At 37.3% G+C, this 23932-nt stretch overlaps 1 protein-coding gene across 1 annotated transcript in view; it reads left to right on the top strand.

The window, feature by feature from the left end:
* The window catches only part of LOC121425536 (THO complex subunit 3-like), a 14657-nt gene extending 276 nt beyond the window's left edge, over positions 1 to 14381 (top strand). Inside the window, exons 2-6 of the mRNA XM_041621615.1 lie at positions 5927 to 6083; positions 7011 to 7215; positions 10145 to 10306; positions 13230 to 13330; positions 13857 to 14381. Of these exons, the coding sequence (XP_041477549.1) occupies positions 5927 to 6083; positions 7011 to 7215; positions 10145 to 10306; positions 13230 to 13330; positions 13857 to 14014 (783 nt within the window). The 3' untranslated portion in view covers positions 14015 to 14381. The remainder of the gene's footprint in view (positions 1 to 5926; positions 6084 to 7010; positions 7216 to 10144; positions 10307 to 13229; positions 13331 to 13856) is intronic.
* Positions 14382 to 23932: the final 9551 nt, after the last annotated feature.

The raw sequence follows: 23932 nt of genomic DNA, 5'->3' as shown, positions 1-23932 counted from the left end.
GGGAGCTTCTTCGGCCGGCCCGCGAAGCGGGTGCGGGCTGAAGCCACCCAAGGGTTCATTACCATCCTGCCTGTGGGAAATCTACTACAGGTAGGACTATGGTATGTTAGACCAAAAGCTTCAGTCTTTGTATTTTGGTTCCACTGAACTGCGTTGGCTTACTCACCAATAGTAAAAATGTCAGAAATTGTTTAATAAATCCCCAGAAACGATGGTCATGATGCACTCAATGACATGGTTTCAAATCGTCTCGTGTGTGCACTCATTCAATGAACAAGGTTATAATATAACCTTGTTCTCAGTTATATCTCCATGTGTGACAAAATAAGGGTGGCAATGTTTGGCTTATTTTCTCTTTTTCTTTGGGGCAAATGCTTGATTTTTTTACACTGACAGTTTCCATTAGACCTGTTAATTCATACTGCTTGGCTCTTATTTAAATTTGATTCTTTATATCATTCTTAATTAAAAATAGAGATAAAAAAATGAAAATTTTCTTGCCATATTACTTTCCACCAATAGAGGGCGTACACAAAAATATGCCCAAAATTCAAGTTTTTGAGCACTCTGGTGAATACAAAAATTATTCCCACATTACTAATGATAAATAAATTGCAACTGTATGGAAATTAGTAATTTTGGTCACAAAAGTGATATTTTAATGATTTTTTAAAGTGTGTGCTCTATACAGCATTGGCATACCATAGTCCTACCTGTAGATTCTCCACAGGCCAAATGGTAGCAGTGAAGAAGTGCGTGTGTGAAGGATTCATATGCACCTGGTGCACGCGAATCTTTCACACCCTTTTTACTAAAATAACTATGACTTTACATCATAGCTAAGAATTCTACTTTTTCTATAACACTTACCGAACCATATGGATCGTTTGTTGAATTCTCTTTGCTGTTTTTTTTTAATAAAATAAGAGCATTTTTCGTGATCTTCACGTAGATGCCTCTTCAACCTCTTGATCAGCGTTGATATCAACTTTTGCCTAAAGAGGGCACGCGATATTATTCACCAAGCCGGTAGGCACTTAAGAACCAAGTTTGAAAGGATACTCGTAAAATTATGTCACTCTCGCCGATAAATATTCATTAGATCGTGGTCGTGCGTGTTCAATACACACTGAGTGCATGCACTTGTTCACTGCTACCATCCTGCCTGTGGAGAATCTACAGGTAGGACTATGGTATGCCAATGCTGTATTGAGCACACACTTTAAAAAATCATTAAAATATCACTTTTGTGACCAAAATTACTAATTTCCATACAGTTGCAATTTATTTTTCATTAGTAACTTGGGAATAATTTTTTTATTCACCAGAGCGCTCAAAAACTTGAATTTTGGGCATATTTTTGTGTACGCCCTCTATTGGTGGAAAGTAATATGGCAAGAAAATTTTCATTTTTCAATCTCTACTTTTAATTAAGAAAAAAATAATTAAAAAAATTAAATTTACATAAGAGCCAAGTTATATGATGAATAGCTGTAATGAAAACTGACAGTGTAAGAAAATCAAGCATTTGTCCCATAAAAAAAGAGAAAATAAGCCAAACATTGCCACCCTTATTTTGCCACACATGGAGATGTAACTGAGAACAAGGTTATATCATAACCTTGTTCATTGAATGAGTGAGTGCATGCATGCAGAGAGTTTGTATTGAACACGCACGACCACGATCTAATGAATATTCATCGCGAGAGTGACGTAATTTTACGAGTGTCCTTTCAAACTTGGTTCTTAAGTGCCTACCGTACCTTTGTTTACGGTGTTGCAAGCTAGCTGCATTCTAGGCGATCAGCATTATTTTCTTGCTCGTTCAATCCACTTTCATCATCATCTTGTCAAAAGATGGCGTACTTTACCAATAAGTATATACATGAGATGCAACCTGTTGATTTTTGGTACAATTTCCTATTATGCGCTGACGACTTGAATTGAGAATGTTCGATACGAAAAATTGCTTTTCGATTGTTGTTTGCGTACTTTCCACCGCAGTATTAAGGACGGATCGAACAGAGTATCCTGGTTGAGACTTGGAGGTAAGCGATAAAAACACTTTTATAAATAATTTCCAATTCATTTTTAAAACAAACTTAAATCATTAAAAAATGAAATCATTAGTGGAGAAATACTGAAACGTTTGGCGTTTTTCATTCCCTCACATTCGTGTGATGAATGAAAACGTCAAAGTCCACTATGAAACCACATGCGTTGTGCGAGGTTAGTATTACTAACCTCGCATGTTGTGTGAGTGGGTCATGATGGTATGCCAATGCTGCACTCATTCAATGAACAAGGATAACCTTGTTCTCAGTTATATCTCCATGTGTGACAAAATAAGGGTGGCTAGTTTGGCTTATTTTCTGTTTTTCTTTGGGGCAAATGCTTGATTTTTTGGCGCTAATGCAGTTTCGCACCGGCCGGTTACCAGCATACCTCATCACCAATATTTGTTCCCAAATGTCATGACAAGTCTCTCAGTCACATTTCGATGTCAATATATCCACCACTTTTCAAAATATCGTGATCGGGAATGGCTGTATTTCGGCTTCGATCTCAACGTCGTTGATCGACACGGCATAGACATCGCTTCGCGGATAGCTTGGATTCACCGTGCACCGTAATGTTGATATGAACTGAAGTTAGCAACCAAATCATGCGAACATAGATTCGCATGCGGCATGCTGGCAGTTTGTTCGCCACATTTTCGCATGATTTGGTTGCTAACTTCAGTGAACATGTCTTTCAAGTTTTGGCTTAAGCTCACCCTTTGTATTGAAATGACACAAATTTGAAAGTCAATGTAAACACCATTTGAATGCCATATGATTCTGGAAAATTTGCCAATTTACTGTTTTTATTGATTTTTAGGTGTGTTTTCAAGGTCATTACCCACAATAAAAACTATTTCTAAAGATATATCCTTTTAATACCAATTACAGACTATCATCACAGAAGAAATCAATGTCTTTTGGCATTTCATCTTTGAGTTATCACAATTTGAAGTGTTGAAAAGCATGTATGTGTCATTAACGTCAAATTTAGGGTGTTTACGACCATTTTGGAATGCGCAAATAAGCCCCTAAACATTCCGGGAGCAAAATTTCTCAAGTAACACTTGAAAATATGGGTAAATGTCTATCAAAACACAGAAATTGGTCCCCTCCTCGATGGGACGGGAGGTGATCCGTGACCTTGAACTTGGCATCTTTTGAAAAAAATCCAACTTTGAGGGCGCCCTACAGGAAAACGACACGCACTCTTGGGTCATTTTTTTGTGATTCTGTTGAGTATATGAAAGTCCATAAATGTGCATAATATTTGGTTCTACATGTAAGCTAATTTAGTTTTGGATTTATGAGCCTCCAAACATGCTTCTGAAATCATTGACACGGATGCTTAACGCCATTTTCGGTGACCTCGTGTGCGAAATCTGGTAGACAGGTCCGCGCTACAGTATACTCTGCATGTTTAGACCAAAAAGTTCTTCCAATTTACTTAAAATGAAGACTGTAATCAATCAAATTTTGCTGCAGTAATCAATCAAAAATAGGCAATTTTATTTAAAATTATTTCTTTGAGTGCGCATTGGTTGCTATGGGAGGCTGTATCTTAGCAACGATTTGACCTTGGGGCAAAATATTTCAGATTTTTCCGTCAGACACTTGGGGCAACATTTGGTGCGAGTTTGAAGAAAATCGAAGAGGGTCGGGTGACAAGCATTGGTTGATTTGACATGGATTGACCCATAAATAAATTTAAACTGTATGGAAATTAGTAATTTTGGTCACAAAAGCGATATTTTAATGATTTTTTTAAGTGTGTGCTCTATACAGCATTGGCATACCATAGTCCTACCTGTAGATTCTCCACAGGCCAGATGGTAGCAGTGAACAAGTGCAATGCTGTACACATCACACAATTTTAAAAATCATTAGGCCTAATAAAATATCACTTTTGTCACCATAAATACTAATTTCCATACAGTTTCAATTTAATAACTTGGGGTAAGTTAAATTGTATTCACCATTGACCATGGCGCTCGAAAACTTGAATTTTGGCAGAGCTACCAAGTCTCACGCATTATGCGTATGCGTGAGACTCAAGCATTTTGGACTCTTGTTCATCCCCTCAAATCTCTGTCTCACGCAACTATCACAGCCTATCCCCATATACATTGTACACAATGTCTGTGATCTCACTAAGATTCACAGAAAATCTCACGCATAGCTGGTCTTTGAACTTGGCATCTGAGTCCGAGTCTGTATTGGTGGAAAGTAAATATGGTACAACAATTGTTGTTCAATCTCTATTTTTAATTAAGAAAAAATTATTTAAAGAAACAAATTTACTTAAAGGAGAATGAAACCATTGGAACAAGATAGCTTGTGTGAAAACAGAAAAATCAAAGAAACAGACCAACAAAAGTTTGAGAAAAATCAGGCAAATAATGAGAAAGTTATGAGCATTTGAATATTGCAATCACTAATGCTATGGAGATAGCAAATTGGCAATGCGACAAAGATGTGTGATGTCACTTGTGAACAACTCTCCCCATTACTTTAGTATATATTTCACTTGAATTGCCTCTTTTATCACATCTATCCATAAATCATGTGTTCTTTCTACATGAGGGCATGTAATACATATTTTTTAAGAATACATCATGGATAAAGAGTTTGTATCATCATAAGAAAAAGCAAAAAGAGACATTTTGAAGGTATTTTTTAGTCCACCAAAGGGAAAGTTGTTCATCAGTGACATCACACATCCTTGTCGCATTGCCAATGGGAGGATCTCCATAGCATTAGTGATTGCAATATTCAAGTGCTCATAACTTTCTCATTATTTGTCTGATTTTTCTCAAACTTTCTTTATTCTTATTCTTTGATTTTTCTGTTTCTACACAAGCCTATTTGTTCCAAAGGTTTCATTCCCCTTTAAGAGCCAAATTATATGATGATGAATAACTGTAATGGAACCTGACAGTGTCAAAAAATCAGGCATTTATCCTAAAGAAAAAGAAAATAAGCCAAACATTGCCAACCTTTTTTTTTTTCACCACACAGGAAGGAGTAACAGAGAACAAGGTTATATCATAACCTTTTTTCTTAGAACGAGCGGGCTGGAGCCCAGGTCAGGACTCCTCCGTGTAATTATAGTTGGCAGATACACATGGGCACTCTCCAAATGGGGTAGCCATAGCAACCCAAATTAAAGGGAAAAAGAAATTATGCATTTACCTCAATTTTATGGATGAAGGTTAATCTAAAGTCACAGAATCCTGACAAACTGGATCGACCCTCAAATTCAAAACCTCGCTTTCAAAACTGAAACGAAATGGCCGATCGAACGTCAGAACTAAGTAATGGTCTTATTTAGCACAATTGAATAAGAAATTATTTAGGAATTAAGAAAATGAATAAAATAGATTAAAAAAGGATTAAAATTAGTTTGAGACATATTGGATTGCTCAAGTTTGAAGTTATCATAATATCACTGATATCAGCAACAATAATCCGTTAAACCATATGTTAAAATTTGATTAGTTGTGGAAGTATACAAAATGGAATATTTTTGCCTGCACATGTTAGCCATAGGCGGAAACCCCCTATATTCAGGTTGATAACCTTTTTTTTTTTTTTTTGCTTGTCAAAAAATGTTGGTGGTCCCCCCTAAATTTTAAAAGTTACTGGTGCATGGGCTATCTTTATTGTAGATTATTTGTTGAATAATTCTGAAAAAGACCCATTGTCAATGCACACCCATTCAAGGCAAGTGAGGGGAGGAATTCTTGCCAGGAATATTGCATTCAATGGAAACAAAATCAAATCTCTCTCCATGTTCAACTACAGATGATTCTTAAAGACATCACATTACAAGCTGTATTCTCATTATGAATTTATCTTCACCGTAGACCAGAGAAGCAACATACAAGGGTCATGTCGGCAGTGTGGATCAGCTGTGCTGGCATCCCAGAAACCCAGATGTGTTTGTGACCGCATCGGGAGACAAGACGATCAGGATATGGGATACCAGGTCTGCCAAGTCTATATCAACTATAGCTACAAAGGGTATGCTCAACTATTTTTGATTTTTTGCTTTTTTTTTTATACTGGCCCAATAGAAACCAGTCTGTTTGGGCTTTTGAACCATGTTTGAATAATGATAATAATGTAGGTATATTTACCAAAGGAAGCCACATCAGTTCTGAAAACTGTTCTCCCAGCGGGCCCTGCTATCATTATTACCCCGGCTTTAGCTGGGCTGCCCAGGCGCAAAGCATTTCAAGGAATATCCCCTACCGGGTACCCATTAAACATACCTGGGTTGAGTGCAGCACAGTGTGGATAAAATTCTTGCTCAAGGAAATTATGTCATGGCGGAGATTTGAACCCACGACCTTCTGTTTCAATGTCAGAAGATTAATCCACTGGGTCACAACGCAAATAAGGACCAATCAATTGCTGTGTTGTATTCTGTGATACCCATAGGCTTTGTCCTTGGACCAGCATGCTGGTTTGAGTAGATAATTGATTATTTGAGTTTTAGAGAGAGCAAGGGTAGGCCTATTGAGTGTAATATCAATTGTTTAATTAGGAGAGATGTTGCGATTCTAAACTTGTGAAGTTTTCAGCTTGCAAATTGTCAAAAGGTTGATGTTAAGGTCAGATAGTACCTTATTATTTATTAAAATTGAATGGTCATAATAGTTACCAGCAACCTGTAACATCAAAAAATCCCAAATTATTTAGAATCGATTGTAATTGACTGTACATGTATTGCCATAAACCCACACTCACTTGTAAAATATTATTGATTGATTGATTTAATGTTTCAGGGTCAAGGTGTGATGGACTGAATTGTGTTTCTACCATCATACAAATATGATACTGGAAGAGCAACAATAAGGAGCTACTTTAGACTAGATTATAATGTCCATATCCATGGATTGGGAAAATGTCATGATTTGAGTTTTTCATATCCTTGCATTTCATTAGGTGAGAACATCAACATCTGCTGGAGTCCTAACGAGCAGTACATTGCCGTCGGCAACAAGGATGACCTGGTGACCTTTGTAGATGCTAGATCTAATCGTATCATCAGCGAGGAACAATTCAAGTACGAAGTGAATGAGATCTCTTGGAACAACGACAGTGATCTCTTCTTCTTAACAAATGGTCATGGTCACATCAACATCCTAAGGTATCTCCTACTTTTGCAAATTAATTCTTTCATGTATTTTATATGTTTGTCTAACCGGACAAGAAGCCATTTCAGAAAGAGTTAGTGGGGGCATCGTGGTCTAGTGGTTACGAATCTCGTCTTTCAATGAGAGGGACAAGGGTTCAAATCCCAGCCATGGCGTAGTTTCCTTCAGCAAGAAATTGATCCACATTGTGCTGCACTCAACCCAGGTGAGGTGAATGGGTACCCGGCAGGATTAATTTCTTAAATGCACCAAGTGCTTGTATCAGCTGGAGCTACAGCAGGGGTAATATATAGTGCGCCATTGAACAGGAAACTAGATCAATTGGCCGGTGCCTCATAAATGCTATATTGTCTCACCTGCGAAGCAAAGTGAGACTATAGGCGCCGCTTTTCCGACGGCAGCGGCGGCGGCGTCAACATCAAATCTTAACCTGAGGTTAAGTTTTTGAAATGATGTCATAACTTAGAAAGTATATGGACCTAGTTCATAAAACTTGGCCATAAGGTTAATCAAGTATTACTGAACATCCTATTAGAGTGTCATGTCACATGACCAAGGTCAAAGGTCATTTAGGGTCAATGAACTTAGACCATGTTGGAGGAATCAACATCGAAATCTTAACCTGAGGTTAAGTTTTTGAAATGTCATCATAACTTAGAAAATATATGGACCTAGTTCATGAAACTTGGACATAAGGTTAATCAAGTATCACTGAACATCCTGCATGAGTTTCACGTCACATGACCAAGGTCAAAGGTCATTTAGGGTCAATGAACTTTGGCCGAATTGGGGATATCTGTTGAATTCCCATCATAACTTTGAAAGTTTATGGATCTGATTAATGAAACTTGGACATAATAGTAATCAAGCATCACTGAACATTTTGTGCAAGTTTCAGGTCTCATGATTAAGGTCAAAGGTCATTTAGGGTCAATGAACTTTGGCCGAATCGGGGGTATCTGTTGAATTACCATCATAACTTTGAAAGTTTATTGGTCTAGTTCATTGAACTTGGACATTAGAGTAATCAAGTATCACTGAACATCCTGTGCTCATTTCAGGTCACATGACCAAGGTCAAAGGTCAATGAACTTTGGCCGAATTGGGTGTATCTGTTGAATTACCATCATAACTTTGAATGTTTATGGATCTGATTCATGAAACTTGTACATAAGAGTAATCAAGTATCACTGAACATCCTGTGCGAGTTTCAGGTCACATGATCAAGGTCAAAGGTCATGTAAGGTCAATGAACTTTGGCCATGTTGGGGTTTTTTGTTGAATAACCATCATATCTCTGTAAGTTTATTGGTCTAGTTCATAAAAAGTGGTCTAGTTCATTAAACTTGGACATAAGAGTAACCATGTATCACTGAACATCATGTGCGAGTTAGAGTAGTATTCATAGTCAGCACTGCTGCTATATTGAACCGCGTGACGCAGGTGAGACGGCCAGAGCCATTCCACTTGTATTATTATTATTGTACGACAAATAACACTTGTATCCTTGAATGTGTGCGGTAACTGTGGAAGGCATCACTGCAGTTGGTGATGTCATTTTTCAAAGCATTTGAACTCTTGTGTTTTTATCAATGAAATTACCAGTGAAACCTTTCTATTAAGTTCATCCAGAGGAAACAGCGAATGCGCCTACATACTGTCGACAGGTGACCTTTATTGACAGGTTCTTCAAAACACATTCTTTCCAATTGGGAAGCAATTTTAGGGAGGGCCACTAAAGACAGCTGGCCATTAAAGGGGAATCCAGCCTTGGCTATAGAATGTTGTGTTGGGAAGGAGAAAAATGAATTAAACAGAATGGTGAAAGTTTGAAAGAAATCGGACAAGCAATAAGAAAGTTATAGCTGCTTTAAAATTGAGATCACTAATACCATGTAGATATCAAATTGGCAACTGGGTAAGTAAATTATGACAAGGGGCAAGGACAACTTTCCCATAGGCCATGTACTTTATTATCAGGGATTTGTGGTTTTCTCCTAATTACCCATTCCCCTGGGACAGTAATCTAAATATAACCCAGGTAGTATATTGTTTAATGTCCTCATGAAAGAAAAATACAATTTGAAATAAAACTTTTGGGGAAAATGACATTTTAGCCATAATATGTATTGAAGTACATGGAAGAGTAGTCCTTGCCTTACATCACTATGACATCACATAAGCGGCCAATTTGAAGTCTCCATAGGTATAGTGATTACCAATATTTACAACTTTTAAAAATTCATAACTTTCTTGTTATTTGTCCAATATTGTTCAAACTTTCACCTATCAACTTGTCTGATTTTTCTTTTTCTTATAAAAACAAGTTTTTATTTGGGTTGGATTCCCCTTTAATACAGACCTGACTGTATTGAATACTATGATACCTGAAACATCTTGCATGTTCACCCAACTTGAAGTTACCTTGAAGGCCACACCTGGGCTCCGTAACACAAAGATCAGCAATCAATTACTAAATGGACTGACCAATCATTATCTATGTTTTAAAATTTTGCCCCGGAACCAATCAGTGCGGTTCTTTCATATTTGCAATTCATCGCAATACTTTGTGTTACGGAACCCTGTTCATCATAGCAGGGTATATACACTGTACAGTTGAATGTATGGTGTGGCAGGGTCAAGGTTGTCCCAGGGGATCCATTTAAAAACCCAGGTTTGACAATTCTTTCTTGAAATTGAGGAATGTGGGAGCATCAGTGGCAGACTGGGGAAGCTTATTCTATTTTTATATTACTCTTTGGCTATAGAAGTGTTTTCTGAGGTCAAGGCGGTTTCTTGTTTTGGCAAATTTCATATAATGGCCCCTTGTTCTGAGTGTAATATATATAAAATTTAGTCTCTTCTTTAGTTTTGGCAAGTTCTTTTAATGTTTCTTTATTTTTCTAAATATATTTTGTTCAGCTTTCCAGACCTGAAACCTCTGCAGGAACTCAGTGCCCACCCAGCTAACTGCATATGCATTGAGTTTGATCCAACCGGAAGGTACTTTGCCACAGGAAGTGCCGATGCCCTGGTGAGCCTTTGGGATGTTCCCGAGCTGGTTTGTGTCAGGACCTTCTCAAGGTCAGTAATATAAGAACAAATGACATTTTCTCTGAGTGTTGTTATTTTTATGACATTTGTATTAAACCATTGGAAGTTCAGAGGGGTTATTTTGGATCTGAAAAATAAACGGGACCGTTTCATCAACACTTTTGTCTGACAAGTTGTCAGATCTGACATCTTTCCTTGATTCTGATTGGCTGAGAGGCACTGTTACTATAGTAACTCTCGGATAAAATGAGACTTGTCGGATAAAACGTCCGACAAGTCCTTTCATGAAATGCTCCCCTGGTTTCAAATGTTGTGTCTTAGTACAGTGATGGTCACTCTGAAAACCTTATGTTAAGGCTACTAATGAGTGAATTCTGCATATGTCTCTCTACCTTTTGCAAGTCAAATACTTGCCCAAATTGAAAATATTTTCATACCTGATAATACAAAGTATAAAAATATCATAAACCTCTTCTGCAAGTTAAAAACTAACCCAAAATGAAACAAGTGAAATGCCTCTGGCCGTCTCACCTGCATCACGCGGTTCAATATAGTAGCAGTGCTGACTTTGAAAACTACTCTTACTCGCACAAGATCTTCAATGATACATGGTTACTCTTATGTCCACTTTTTATGAACTAGACCAATAAACTTACAGAGATATGATGGTTATTCAACAAAAAACCCCAACATGGCCAAAGTTCATTGACCTTACATGACCTTTGACCTTGATCATGTGACCTGAAACTCGCACAGGATGTTCAGTGATACTTGATTACTCTTATGTCCAAGTTTCATGAATCAGATCCATAAACTTTCAAAGTTATGATGGTAATTCAACAGATACACCCAATTCGGCCAAAGTTCATTGACCTTTGACCCTGGTCATGTGACCTGAAATGCGCACAGGATGTTTAGTGATACTTGATTACTCTAATGCAGGCCTCGAAATAGGATTTTTTTTGGGGGGCCACTTTTTTGAGTGGCACTTTTTCACTGAGGCCAGGCAGCAGAGGGCACCAAGGCCATACAGAGGGGCACCCAGGCCACTTTTTAAGGGGCGTGTAATAAATTATTTGTAGGTGTTACAGTTTCGCGGCGTGGGGAGGGGGGGGGGGGCTTTCCATAGTCGATGTTATACATCAGATTCATTACCAAACCACATTATTTACTTAAGAAAAAATGAACTTTAATAGTCTGACAACACTCACTGTATAAGGTTTTAAAAGAAAGTTTCATTATTCTTCAGAATCACTTCAGGACAGGATAACACATCATTGCATTGCTTTGAGTCTTGAATTTGACATCCAACATGTAACATGTACATATTAACAAATCAAGTAGAAGTACCTCTGGTAGAAGTAAATTAATTTCATCTAATTCTTTATCCATTCTTTATCCAAATTACCTCATGGCATGTACTTGTACGGATATATCGGAGGGAGGGGGGTGTTTCATAAAGCTGTTCGTAAGTTACGAACGACTTTACGCACGACTGGTGATACCTTCTTGAGCTACATGTAATTAAATGTGAATCTGATTAGCACCCAAGAAAGTATCACCGGTCGTTCGTAAGGTGTTCGTAACTGACGAACAGCTTTATGAAACACTCCCATTCAAAGTACTGTACTTACGCATCGCGCGCGCTCGCTAGGACAGTACAGCGTGCACGACATTTGTGTAGTACACATACGGAGCTCGCGCTCGTCCATTCTTATGCTGCAGCTTACATAGCATATGTAAAGCGCGCTAGCGGCCGGCCGGCCGGCCAGCTGTGTATAGCTAGCTCATCGTTCGGCGCGGCTTCGGACTAGACTGCATACATGCACTGGACGTCGCTGGTAAAGCTAAGGTATTGAATACTTTTTGAGATCGGAGAAAAGTTTTCCTCGCTCAGAAAAAAAGGTGCAGACTTTAAAAAGGGACACATTATATATCAGAAAAAGGGCACCACGGCCATATAAAAAAGGGCACATTTTTAGTGGCCATAACTTTTAGCAAAAAGAAGAAGGGCATGACGGCCAGTAATGGGGTATCGACGGCCATGGCCGTCGATTATTTCGAGGCCTGCTAATGTCCAAGTTTAACGAACTAGACCAATAAACTTTCAAAGTTATGATGGTAATTCAACAGATACCCCCAGTTCGGCCAAAGTTCATTGACCCTAAATGACCTTTGACCTTAATCATGAGACCTGAAACTTGCACAAAATGTTCAGTGATGCTTGATTACTATTATGTCCAAGTTTCATGAATCAGATCCATAAACTTTCAAAGTTATGATGGGAATTCAACAGATACCCCCAATTCGGCCAAAGTTCATTGACCCTAAATGACCTTTGACCTTGGTCATGTGACATGAAACTCTAATAGGATGTTCAGTGATACTTGATTAACCTTATGGCCAAGTTTCATGAACTAGGTCCATATACTTTTTAAGTTATGATGTCATTTCAAAAACTTAACCTCAGGTTAAGATTTGATGTTGCCGCCGTCGGAAAAGCGGCGCCTATAATCTCACTCTGCTATGCATGTGAGACAAAAAAATCATACCTGATTATACAAAATATGCAAATATCATAAACCTCTTCTGAAGTGAAATTTCCTCCGAGGTCAACCAGATTTATTTGGTCCGAAGAGATTTGACTTGGGCAGAGTTACTGTTATAATTCTTAATATGATTATAAAAATTTAAAGCATTTTCACATGATCAATTAACTACAATCAAAAAGTTATTCAATTGTGGGACAGTTGGTGTTTTATCATCTGGGCTCCATATCACAAAGCTTAGCATTTGATCATGAACTAATTTTTGCAATTGCATTGACTACAATATACAAGCAATCATGAAATTCACTTGTATGATCAGTCGCTAAAGCTTTGTGTTCCAGGCCCAAGAACATGTCCTCTACAGACCATTGAATGAGTTTGCCTTTTTCAAATTATTCTAACAGGTTAGACTGGCCTGTACGTGCCTTGAGCTTCAGCCATGATGGGCAGCTCTTGGCATCTGCCTCTGAAGATCTCATCATAGATGTGGCTCATGTCGAAACAGGTAAATCTTAAATACTTTATACAAATACTCATCTTAATTTTTTGTATTATCATTGACTGGATATTGAATCCCTGTTTCATGAAACTTGATATTGATGGCAACTAGAAATGTATTTGATTTGCCACGGGGCCAATACAATAGATTATAACATTTATTTATCAATAACAAGCTTTGAGAAACAGTCCAGATTGAATTAAAAGTACTTGGCTCAAATAAAAGCAAAGCAACCTTTTCGTATGCATTTTAAGTTTAACAACAGCAGGTACTTCTTGAAATTTAACGTTAATTTACAATGGAAACCAGGCGAGACAAGATTTTAGGAGTTTCAAAATTAACTTTGGTACTTGGGGAATCTCATTATACGAGGATTAAAATATATTGAAGAGCTGGGATCAGTAATGTTACATTATTTTATCAAGAATACTGTAGAAAATTGGATCAAGAGCCTCAGCTAGATTTGTGCTGTGTTTCCACTGGACTTAAAAAAAGTTCCGTTCAATTCTTCTTTTTTTTTTTTGCTGCTCAGGTGAAAAGGTAACGGAAGTCCACTGCGAATCGCCGACCTTCACCGTAGCCTGGCACCCCAAGAGGTACCTGCTTGCATTCGCCTGTGACGACAAGGACAAGTATAACAGAGAGAGGGATGCAGGCAGCATCAAACTGTTTGGATTACCCAGCGATTGACCGTAAGAACACCATGGCAACTTGTGATCAGAACTCTTGATGGAGAGGATTTGAGAAACAATGCAAAGGCAATCTGTGACAGATGACAGACGGGCTCTGGCAACAAATGGATAATCTGCATGTTAAGCCAAACATGAAGCCTAACCTTCAAACTTAATAAACACTAACAGGGACTAATTTTACTTCTCAAATTTCATTAGCATTTGTGGTTGCTAGAGAAAAGCTTTCAAATATGTTCTGTACAGTTCTATGTAAAAAATTGCTACACAAGTGAAATTTTGTGTAGCTGTCATGAAATTATGTGGAGCAAATTGCAATGGGATACCAGGGGTCTGTTGCAGAAAGAGTTGCGTTTAAACGCAAGTCAAAAAATCAATCGCAAGTCCCAAATACGCACTGTTGATTGGCTGAAAATGAAGTTGCGCATTAATTTTTCGGGTTGCGTTTGATTGCAACTCTTTCTGCAACGGGCCCCTGGGGCCCGTTGCAGAAAGAGTTGCAATCAAACAGAAAGAGTTGCAATCAAACAGGAAAATTATCCCCTGACTGATTTTTCTCTTTTATGTTTTTCCAAAGGAACTGTTGCTGTTCTAGTGCCATGAGCGTCTCTGGACGGTGTGTGCACTCAATAAGACATCACTATTATTATTATTATTATTTCCATTATTTCTGAACCAAAAACTCTATTACACTCCTAACTCTAACCCTATGCCCTCTGAACTATTAAGAGAGGAGCAAAAGTTGCAGGAGTATATGTCAGGTCACTGACAGAAGATGTAATGTAGGTATTGAAAGTTGGTGTCTAAAGGCAGTCCGTTGGCAGCGAAAGTGTGTTTCTATGTTGTCCAGTGCAGATTTGTGTATGCAGAGATATCCCCATTGTCAAGACTAGCTTGGAAGCACATTTGACGAGCAAGGTATACAAGGGGCTACTGAGGTTCAGCTGATGCTAGGTGCAGGTGCAACACAGCGTTCACTTTCATATTTCCACTTGGCCGACTTATACATGTAGTTTAACTTGCCCGTTTCTTCTTGTATCACTTTTAACCAGAAACCATTTGGTCTGTCTGAACAGGTAAACTAGTTACAAACTTTAATAGTCAATATTAGGTTAAGTAGAAAAAGTGAATAAAATTGATTGATTAGACTGGACTGAGGAGCAATTTTGCCAAGGTGACAGAAGGTCAAAACAATTGCCTTCTCCTTTATACTGAAGATGCAAGACAATCTAAGGATGGGACCAAGTCATAAAAAAAACATCTTGAGCAAAATCTATCTATCCCAAAATAGGTTGTATTTGTCACCAAAGTCGTAATTGTCTTTATGTGAATAGGCCTGTTATTATGAGCGACTGTAATCTTGTGTCATCTAATGACTCAGTAAGCAAAGCTTACTTTTGCTTTTTCTACCTAATACCATGGTCACATTTGTTCTACGGCGGCCGTACGGCGAGTCGAAAACAGCCGTTTTATCAATTTTGATTCAAACCACCGATATGTAGTTGGACAAAAAATGTTAAAACGGCTGTTTTCGACTCGCCGTACGGCCGCCGTAGAACAAATGTGACCATGGCATAAATGATCAGTGCTTGACAAATCTGTGCTGCATGTATTTTATACCATAAGTAAGTGGATTGAGCAAGAGAAAGGTTCAGTTAGCCCACAAAGCAATCTATTTTAGGGAGAAATCCAACGGATATATTTTTGAACCAAAATAGAGGTGAGTGTTTTTCATTGCAGTCAAGCTGAAATGAATTGTAAGGATGTATCGTCATATTTAGTATGGCTTAGAGAGTTTGACCAACAGATTTTGATACATGTATGCATTTCATATTTCTAACAAAATTGAAAACAAACAATTTGTCACATTTTTCTTGAAGCATCACTGAGCTGCACTTCTGCACTTTTTTTTCCAGGATTAATCTGTAAGTGCATCATTTTTGTCACATTTGAATTTCTCCCAGCCATGACAGATAAAAGTGACCATAAGTTTGTGAGAAATTTTAAAATTTTCTTCATTGATATTTGTCATGTTTGGTATTATATTCTGTAAATAATTTTGATAAAAAATAAAACTGATACAGGAAAGTATAGTAAACAAAGCTTCTTGAAGTGATCTTTCAGTTGTATTCTTTGATGTTGAGGAAAGGTAGATTTAAAATAGGAATTGCATGTATGTACAACCCCAAATACCGAAATTTGTAATGCTCTCAAATGTTTAATGCGTGGGTAATTCATTAAGTCAATCAACTAAGGAGAAATTAGTTTCCAGATGTATAGATAATAATTATCAGAAATGTGATTCAGCGAAATCCAATTTAATGTAAATGCTCAAGGTTCACAGGTGAAAACAGCGAAACAAAACAACGTAAAAATCCAGAGTTAATTCCTCATTTTTACTTAAAAGTGGGATATATTATTATGTATGTATAAATATAGGAAATAATTATTTTACGGTTTACTTTTACTGTTTATTTATATAAAAAAGCATTAGAATCCGAAAAGCTCTCAGATAATAGCTTCCCACTATTAAAATGGATTTGCTGTATTCTAAACTACATGTATTTTACTTAAACCATGGTCTGCGCAAGATCATGCAAAAGTCTCAAACAGTTCGTTTACACTACTTCTTGCAAGGTTAGTGCCAAAATATTTCCCACTCATTCAATGATGAAGAAAGCTATTGTTTAAACAATTTTATCATTTCATTATGTGATTCTTTGCAAGCCTAATGTGATTATATTTTGTTATGTGGACTTGCATCACATGTGGCTTCCCCTTCAATAGTTAACCATAATTATAAGACCATGGTTCAAGTAAAATCATAGTTTAGAATACTTGCTTCAGGCTTGAATTAATAAAAGTGGTTTTCAATCCACAGCTTGAAACATGGTTTATGGTTTAATATGATTTAAGAAAGGGTCCAATACAGTAGCCCTTATGTATTAATGTGATTGAACTTAGAGGCTGAAGCAATTGCCTTGAGTGCATTGGTGATCTGCAGCTGGCACATCTCTGACAATTCCATTCACACGTAATCCTATATCCTCTGAGGGCGCTATGAGATTATGATGTCATATGCACAAGGTCTGTAAGTGATGCATGCTTTTGTCACAGGGTGCAGAATCCATGCTAGTGAAAGGTTTAGAAATGATGAACCCAGTTGAATTCATGTAACTTCAAAAGTGGACTCATTAATGAATAAACCATAGCGTCTGTAAATTTAGTATCCTGTTATAAAAAAAAACAAAATATTGGACCCTTGCCAAATCAAGTATACATTAACTGATGAAAATCTGCCTAAACCAGGGTTTCAAAACACAGACATTCTAAACCACCTTCGTGAACTCAGGCCCAATATTCCATGATCAACTATGAAGGCTTCATTGTGGCATTCCTAAAAAACAATGGAAAGCCATGAAAATAAGCAAAAATATATAAACCAATAATAATCATAAATAATCATAAACCAATGTAAGGGTTACCAACTTTTTACTGATATAAGTGATTTCTTCAATAGAGACAAAAACATGAACTACTGCTAAAATAAATAGATGGAAAACAAATTTAACCTTGAGATTATAATAAACATAAACATTTAATTTTCATATCACATTTACAAGCAATACATAATACTGGCACAGAAAAAACACTACTCTTGGAATGGTAGCATTAATGAAACCGTAATGACTCTATCCTATAGAGCCAAAACATATATGATGTCAAAATCAATGTAAAAAATAAAATAATTGGATAAATTAGGGATTTTTTTCTGAACAACAGGGGAAAAACCCCAATATTATTTGTATGGGAATTTTTTCCTTCTAATTCTCATTACAATTCAGTCATTTCTTAAATGTGTATCATCCAACCAAGACATAAATTCACATAGATCTAGTATTTTTAAGAATCAGAAAAACTACTGAATTACTAAATCAAAGCATATTTTCATAAATAATAACAGCATCATTTCATGAAGTCATAAATCATCAGTTTTATAACAATGAGATTATTTACTCAATCTTACTGCATCTTTATACTTGGGATACATTGTACCAGTATATCTTTCACTATTGCATTTATACCCATATTCTGTATACAATAATATATCAACTTATTTACAATATTTACAAATCACTATAATCATGATTTGGATTTCTTGCTTTTAAATGTATGTACATCACTTTCATGTACAAATAAGAATAGAAATAAAGTACCAAAAATACAATGTAACTGTAAACAATATAGTTAAAATACATAAGAAGTACTACCTCTACTCAGAAGTAGAGGGCATATAGCCGGGGCCGTTTCATAAAGCTGTTAAATAAATGTACATGATTTTCTAAAGAGCTTAACTCACATGATATCATATATCCACCTACACATCAACAGCAGCAGTGGTGGTGGTGTTGATGATGATGGAAATGGTGATGATGATGATGACCATGATTATGATGATGATGATAACATGCCATTCTTATACAGTGTATACACTCTTAACTTTAAGAGCGACTGGTGATCCTCTCTTGTGGTCATATATATACATTAAATGTTCATTGTTGATTATTTAGAGCGTAATAAGTTTAGTGAAAAGTTAACCAGTTGTTACACGACATGGCTAGGATTCAAACCCACGTCCCTCTGATTGAAAGACGAGAGTCATAACCACTAGACCATGATGCCCTCACTGTTGATAAAAATCAAACAAAATCTCTAAGACGTGGATAACGAGCTGTATTGGTCTCACCCACCCCTCTTACTCGAGCTGCTGGGGAGACACAGGAATGCATACTTGATAAAACTTCTAAATAAGTACACGGCTACGTTATCACCCTGAAGAGGTACGTGGAGGATTTGATTTGAATTATACAATGTCAAATACATATTTAGATCCGTCAAATACATTTTTTCTTACATTATATTCTTTAAATAAATGTACATGATTTTCTAAAGAGCTTAACTCACATGATATCATATATCCACCTACACATCAACAGCAGCAGTGGTGGTGGTGTTGATGATGGAAATGGTGACGATGATGATTAGGACCATGATTATGATGATGATGACAACATGCCATTCTTGTACAGTGCATACACAGAGTTAAATACTTCCTAACACCTGGTTCACTTGAGAAAATTCACAAAAAAGGTAAGCACCACCAGAATTTTATGAAGGGGCAGAGCTCCAGATCGGCTATGCATTTCTGAACAGCGGCCAGTCGGAACATTGGAGATCAAACTTAATGTTTTATACAAGATACTAAGAATCCGTCAGGTAAGTAACATAATCCAGAACAAACTAAAACAATTACAGTTTTTGTTTGTTTGTTTACGATCATGTCTAATCATGTAAATAATGTGATTTTTTGTAATTGATTATTTATGAAAACAATCAAAACATAATAAAAAAAAAGAATCTGACAGGTTATGGATGCTCCATCGCTAGAAGTAGGGGACATCCATATCTTTTCACAAATAAATAGAGGAAAATACTCTGAATCCATGTAGATCTACATAGGTGTCATAAAATTAAAAGGCTATCATTTTCTGGATATAATGACACCAAGTATATCAAGTGGGACTTCAGTGTAACATATGACTCCATGCTTAGACTTAGGGTGTGTTTATGCTTCCATTGCTAGGAAAGAATCAGCGTTTTCAAACGTCGATTCAAAACGCCAATCGTAAACGTGGTTCTGGGAGTGCTGTTTATGCTTAACTTTTCAGAGGCAAAATCACGATCTCCAGCTGGCTTTGCATCGTAATTTTCATTGAGCAGGAAAGCGAGGTCAAATTTGGCGCGCCTTTTTTCGAAAGTTTTTTTCCGAGTGTTGTTTTTACGAGATAACATGGAGCAATGCGACTGTATTTGCCTGCGGATTTTCATCTCACCGGAAGTATGCACCAAATGATGTCATTTAAACAGGTTTACGATCGTGGTTCTGTTTATACTTCCCCAGAAAGCCTGATTCTGGTCAAACAACATTTACAAATAAACCTTTTTGTGAGTTTACGACTGGCGTTTTGAAACAGCATTTACATGAAAGTAAGCATGGACACAACCATGTTTTGGACTGATCACGTTTGGAAACACTGATTCTGGGCTGAAAAGTGGAAGCATAAACATGGCCTAAGATCCCCCATCAGACGGTAAGGGAACTAGGGTGGAGACAGAAGAAATCTGAAATGGAAGTATGAAAGACCAGATTCATCAGATTTAAGGCTGTCACAATCTTGATTACTTTCCCTATCTTTGCTAACAGAGTCTGATTTTATAGCCTAGGTTAGGAGCAGCCTTTGTAATGGTAATTAAGATTCCTTTCTGAGGTGCTATGTAGACCTCCTGTAAATTGCAATGCTAGGCATGCACTTCAGGTGTTTTTTCTTTTGTATTCTTGGCTTGGATGATTCTGCTATGTTGTAATTCAGTGTGATTTAATCAGTCTGCAGCCAGCTCTCCTTCTGAGAGGACCCGTTTTATGAGCTGGTGTAGCTCCGGGTAGCCACACCCGTTATACCCCTTTAGGTGCTAACAATATTTGCTGACAGTAAGTTACTATCATTTTGACAAGTTCATAGAATGAATATAGTGAACCAGTTTGACTTTATTGCCATGATAATATAAGAGGCATTTCTCTCATTTAATATAAAATATCACAGATATTTCACATGTTATTTAGCTTGTGAGCTTTTACTTTTGAAAGGACATATACTCCTTAAGAGTAGGAAGTGTATTTTGTTAATGTTTTAAGAGTATAGGCATGTCTTACATTTTTAATACAACAAGTGCTTGAAGAGATATAATTTTATGTCTCTAACTCATGCATTATTGAATTGATTGAGTCACACAGATGCTTGTGATAGAATATGGATGTACCAAACTCAGATGTCTGTACTGCCAGACCAAGATTGAAAATTGGGAAGGGTAACAAGTGGTCAGACCTATTAGACATCACCTCAACAGTGCGGCCCACCAAGTGAACATTGCAGCTGATTCTCAAACTACCCCGGAAGTTCACCGTTTCACAGTCATTGATAAAGAATATCCCAACACGTTTGTCTGAAAGGGAAGTGATGCCTTCTGTGTGCATTGTAAGGACCAATATCACTGAATGCTAACTATTACCTCGCAAATGTTGGACAACACTTCGTACATCCAATTCTGTTCAAAGCAAGAGAATTACAGTTTTTTAAGCCATCCACATCTACCAAGTCATCTGCTGATAACAAGATCAACATATATGATTTGGATTTTCCATGGAAACCTACGCATACGTTGAAAAGGAACAAAAAGACTGTTGTTAATGTGAAACTATTACTAGATGATACCCAACCTGGCACTGACAAAAAAATCTGTCTCTTGGTATCCTGAACCACACCCGACCCACACCATTCAACTTAAAAGTGGTCCATTTACAAAGAAGGGACATTTCAGAGTGCAAGATGCACATGGCTTGGCACATTTACAAATAACATGTGCCAACAGTGTGCAAAAATTCCGAAATCACTCTCATTTTGGAAGAGAGCGCTGTTATGGAAACAAAAAAAAACGGTGATGATGGCAAAAGGGACACATCCAGTATAGGAAATGAGTATCTGACAACAGCAGAAACCCAATCCAAGCTTAAACAACAGCAGAAATCTATCGAAGAGAGGGACTCGCGGATTTCCTTCCTTGCCAGCAAAACAGCAAGATTATCAGTGAGAAAACAGGACATATAGGTAGAAAGTGGAAGTATAAGCCAAAAGGTGGTCGCCGAAAGCCATTGCCTACCAGCTCCAAAGAGCAGCAGATGATCGGAAGCTCGGGAACAAGCATGTTCTGTGTAGAATTGATCTCCAGGAGCCTCAATGTTGAAAAACGTGGTAAAAGATATTCTGTACCAATGCTGAGCTACTTCGAGGTTATTCTACTGTGGGGTGGGCCTCGTCTGGCCAACTTTGTGTCTTTAAAGATAAATTCCAGTTTTGGTAACGATCTCAAAATGACTTTTTACAGAATCTAATATAATGACCACCCAAGTGTCTGTTTGTATGAATAAAAAATATGTGCCAAAGGATTCTTGGAGAAATTGTGTAATTGCTGAGAAATAAGCAAAATAATCGTGGATTCAGTCACTTCCGTCGGGTCTTTATTCCAGCAATAATAATACACTGTCCCATGTGTGCCTATCTGTGTTGGGGATCTTCAGTGTGAACGTTTTTCAGCGTAGATTTCAAGATTTCACAAAGTTCAGTTTATGTAACTGTACCAGATCTAGATCCTCGATGATATACTGACAATTAAGCCTGGTTTTACAGACTTTCTCATGAAATCAGTGTTTCCTGCAACTACTGGAATTTCTCTTTAAACATCTTCGGACCAGAAATCCACTCGATATTTCGTTGGCATAAAAACAATTCCATTTCTCTCGAGCCAGGATTATTTGAATACAATTTCCAGCTGGTTCAGAAGTATACCAGGAGGTAATGGAAGTGAAAAACCTTCACAAAGTCCCTGTAATGATCGATGAAGATGAAACTGCTATAGCACAGATAGTGTATTCAGAAGACAAGGGCACCCTCCTCGTTTCACCAGCACCAGCCCCCCCCCAAAAAAATGCAAGCCTAGACTCAACTTGCAGCCAAACAAAACTTTCATCAACCTTGATCAACATCAGTTGACTGAGAATGAGCACTAAGTTCTTTCATAAAGACTTAATTTTGTATGGCTCCCATGAAAGTTAACCAAAATGAATTCATCCAGAAGACTGAATCTAGTCTGAGACACCTTACTCGGTCGCAATCAGACAAAGTTCGCATCCAGATCTCGCAAGTTCTGACTAGACTGGTTAACCCCAGTCTATTTAATATTTTCAAGGCAGACAAATGGAATGATACTGTGGTCATGGACAGATTGGATTATAATTATGAGACCAGGGTTCCATGCCCGCCTCATAGCCAATTTATTTCACTTTTACAAGCTTTGCATTAAGAGAGTGAAAAATTTGCTACGTCCCGCAGCCTGTCTTTATTTCTGTCATGCCTATGATCATCATATAATGCAGCACCACATACATATGTGGCTAAAGTAGCTTCATGTTATAACCACCACACTTAAAATAATACTACAGTCTCTCCTTCTCCGTTTCTTCAAATTTTAAGTAACCAATCGTTTTTCATTATAAAAAACAATTCAGTTCATTTTCATACCCCTTCTTTTGTTATTCTTTTTGTCGTCTTTCTGTTCAGTACTTTTTGTAATTTTGTAACTTTCTTGTTATCATGACCTTACTTGCATGTGTTTTGTTCTGTTTGCTTCTATGAATACAGACCTGATGAAGGCCAGACGAACGGTCAAAAGTTTGCATGGTAAAATCTCTGAAAGCTACATCTTGCATCATCACCTCCTCATTTACATCTATATATGATATACGTTATGAAATGTTTGTGATATCAATGATTTATTTTTGTTTTATCAATATATTGTTCAAATCGGTTTTATCCAGATGCAAAAATATTTTGTCTACCTAAAGAAGTAATCAAAGAATACAGAAACCCAACGATTCTCAACTCGGAAACGATTCGCAGATCTGAGGGAAAATGTTGACAGCTGTGTGGCTGGGATTGATCTTATAGATCAAAGATTTTCTCTCAAATTGTAGGCAAACAGCTGAAGTAAAAATGCGACATCCAAAGCTATGGTTATTAATACAGGTTCACCTCAAGGTTGTGTGCTTTCGACACTATTTCCGTTACACAGATGATTGTAAGGCATAAAGTCAGAATGTATCAATCCTGAAGTATGCTGATGGGGGTCGGGACAACTCGGACCCAGGGACGTCGCGGGCTCCCATTTCGTGATTTTTTTTCTCACAAGTTTGTGTCTATTTTTTTGTCATTTCAAAATTTCTTGGAACAATTTTCTAGAGATATGG

The sequence above is a fragment of the Lytechinus variegatus genome, chromosome 12 (assembly GCF_018143015.1).
Source record: "Lytechinus variegatus isolate NC3 chromosome 12, Lvar_3.0, whole genome shotgun sequence".
NCBI lineage: Eukaryota > Metazoa > Echinodermata > Echinoidea > Temnopleuroida > Toxopneustidae > Lytechinus > Lytechinus variegatus.
Note: the sequence above shows the minus strand (reverse complement) of the source record. Positions and strands in the feature narration are given on the sequence as shown.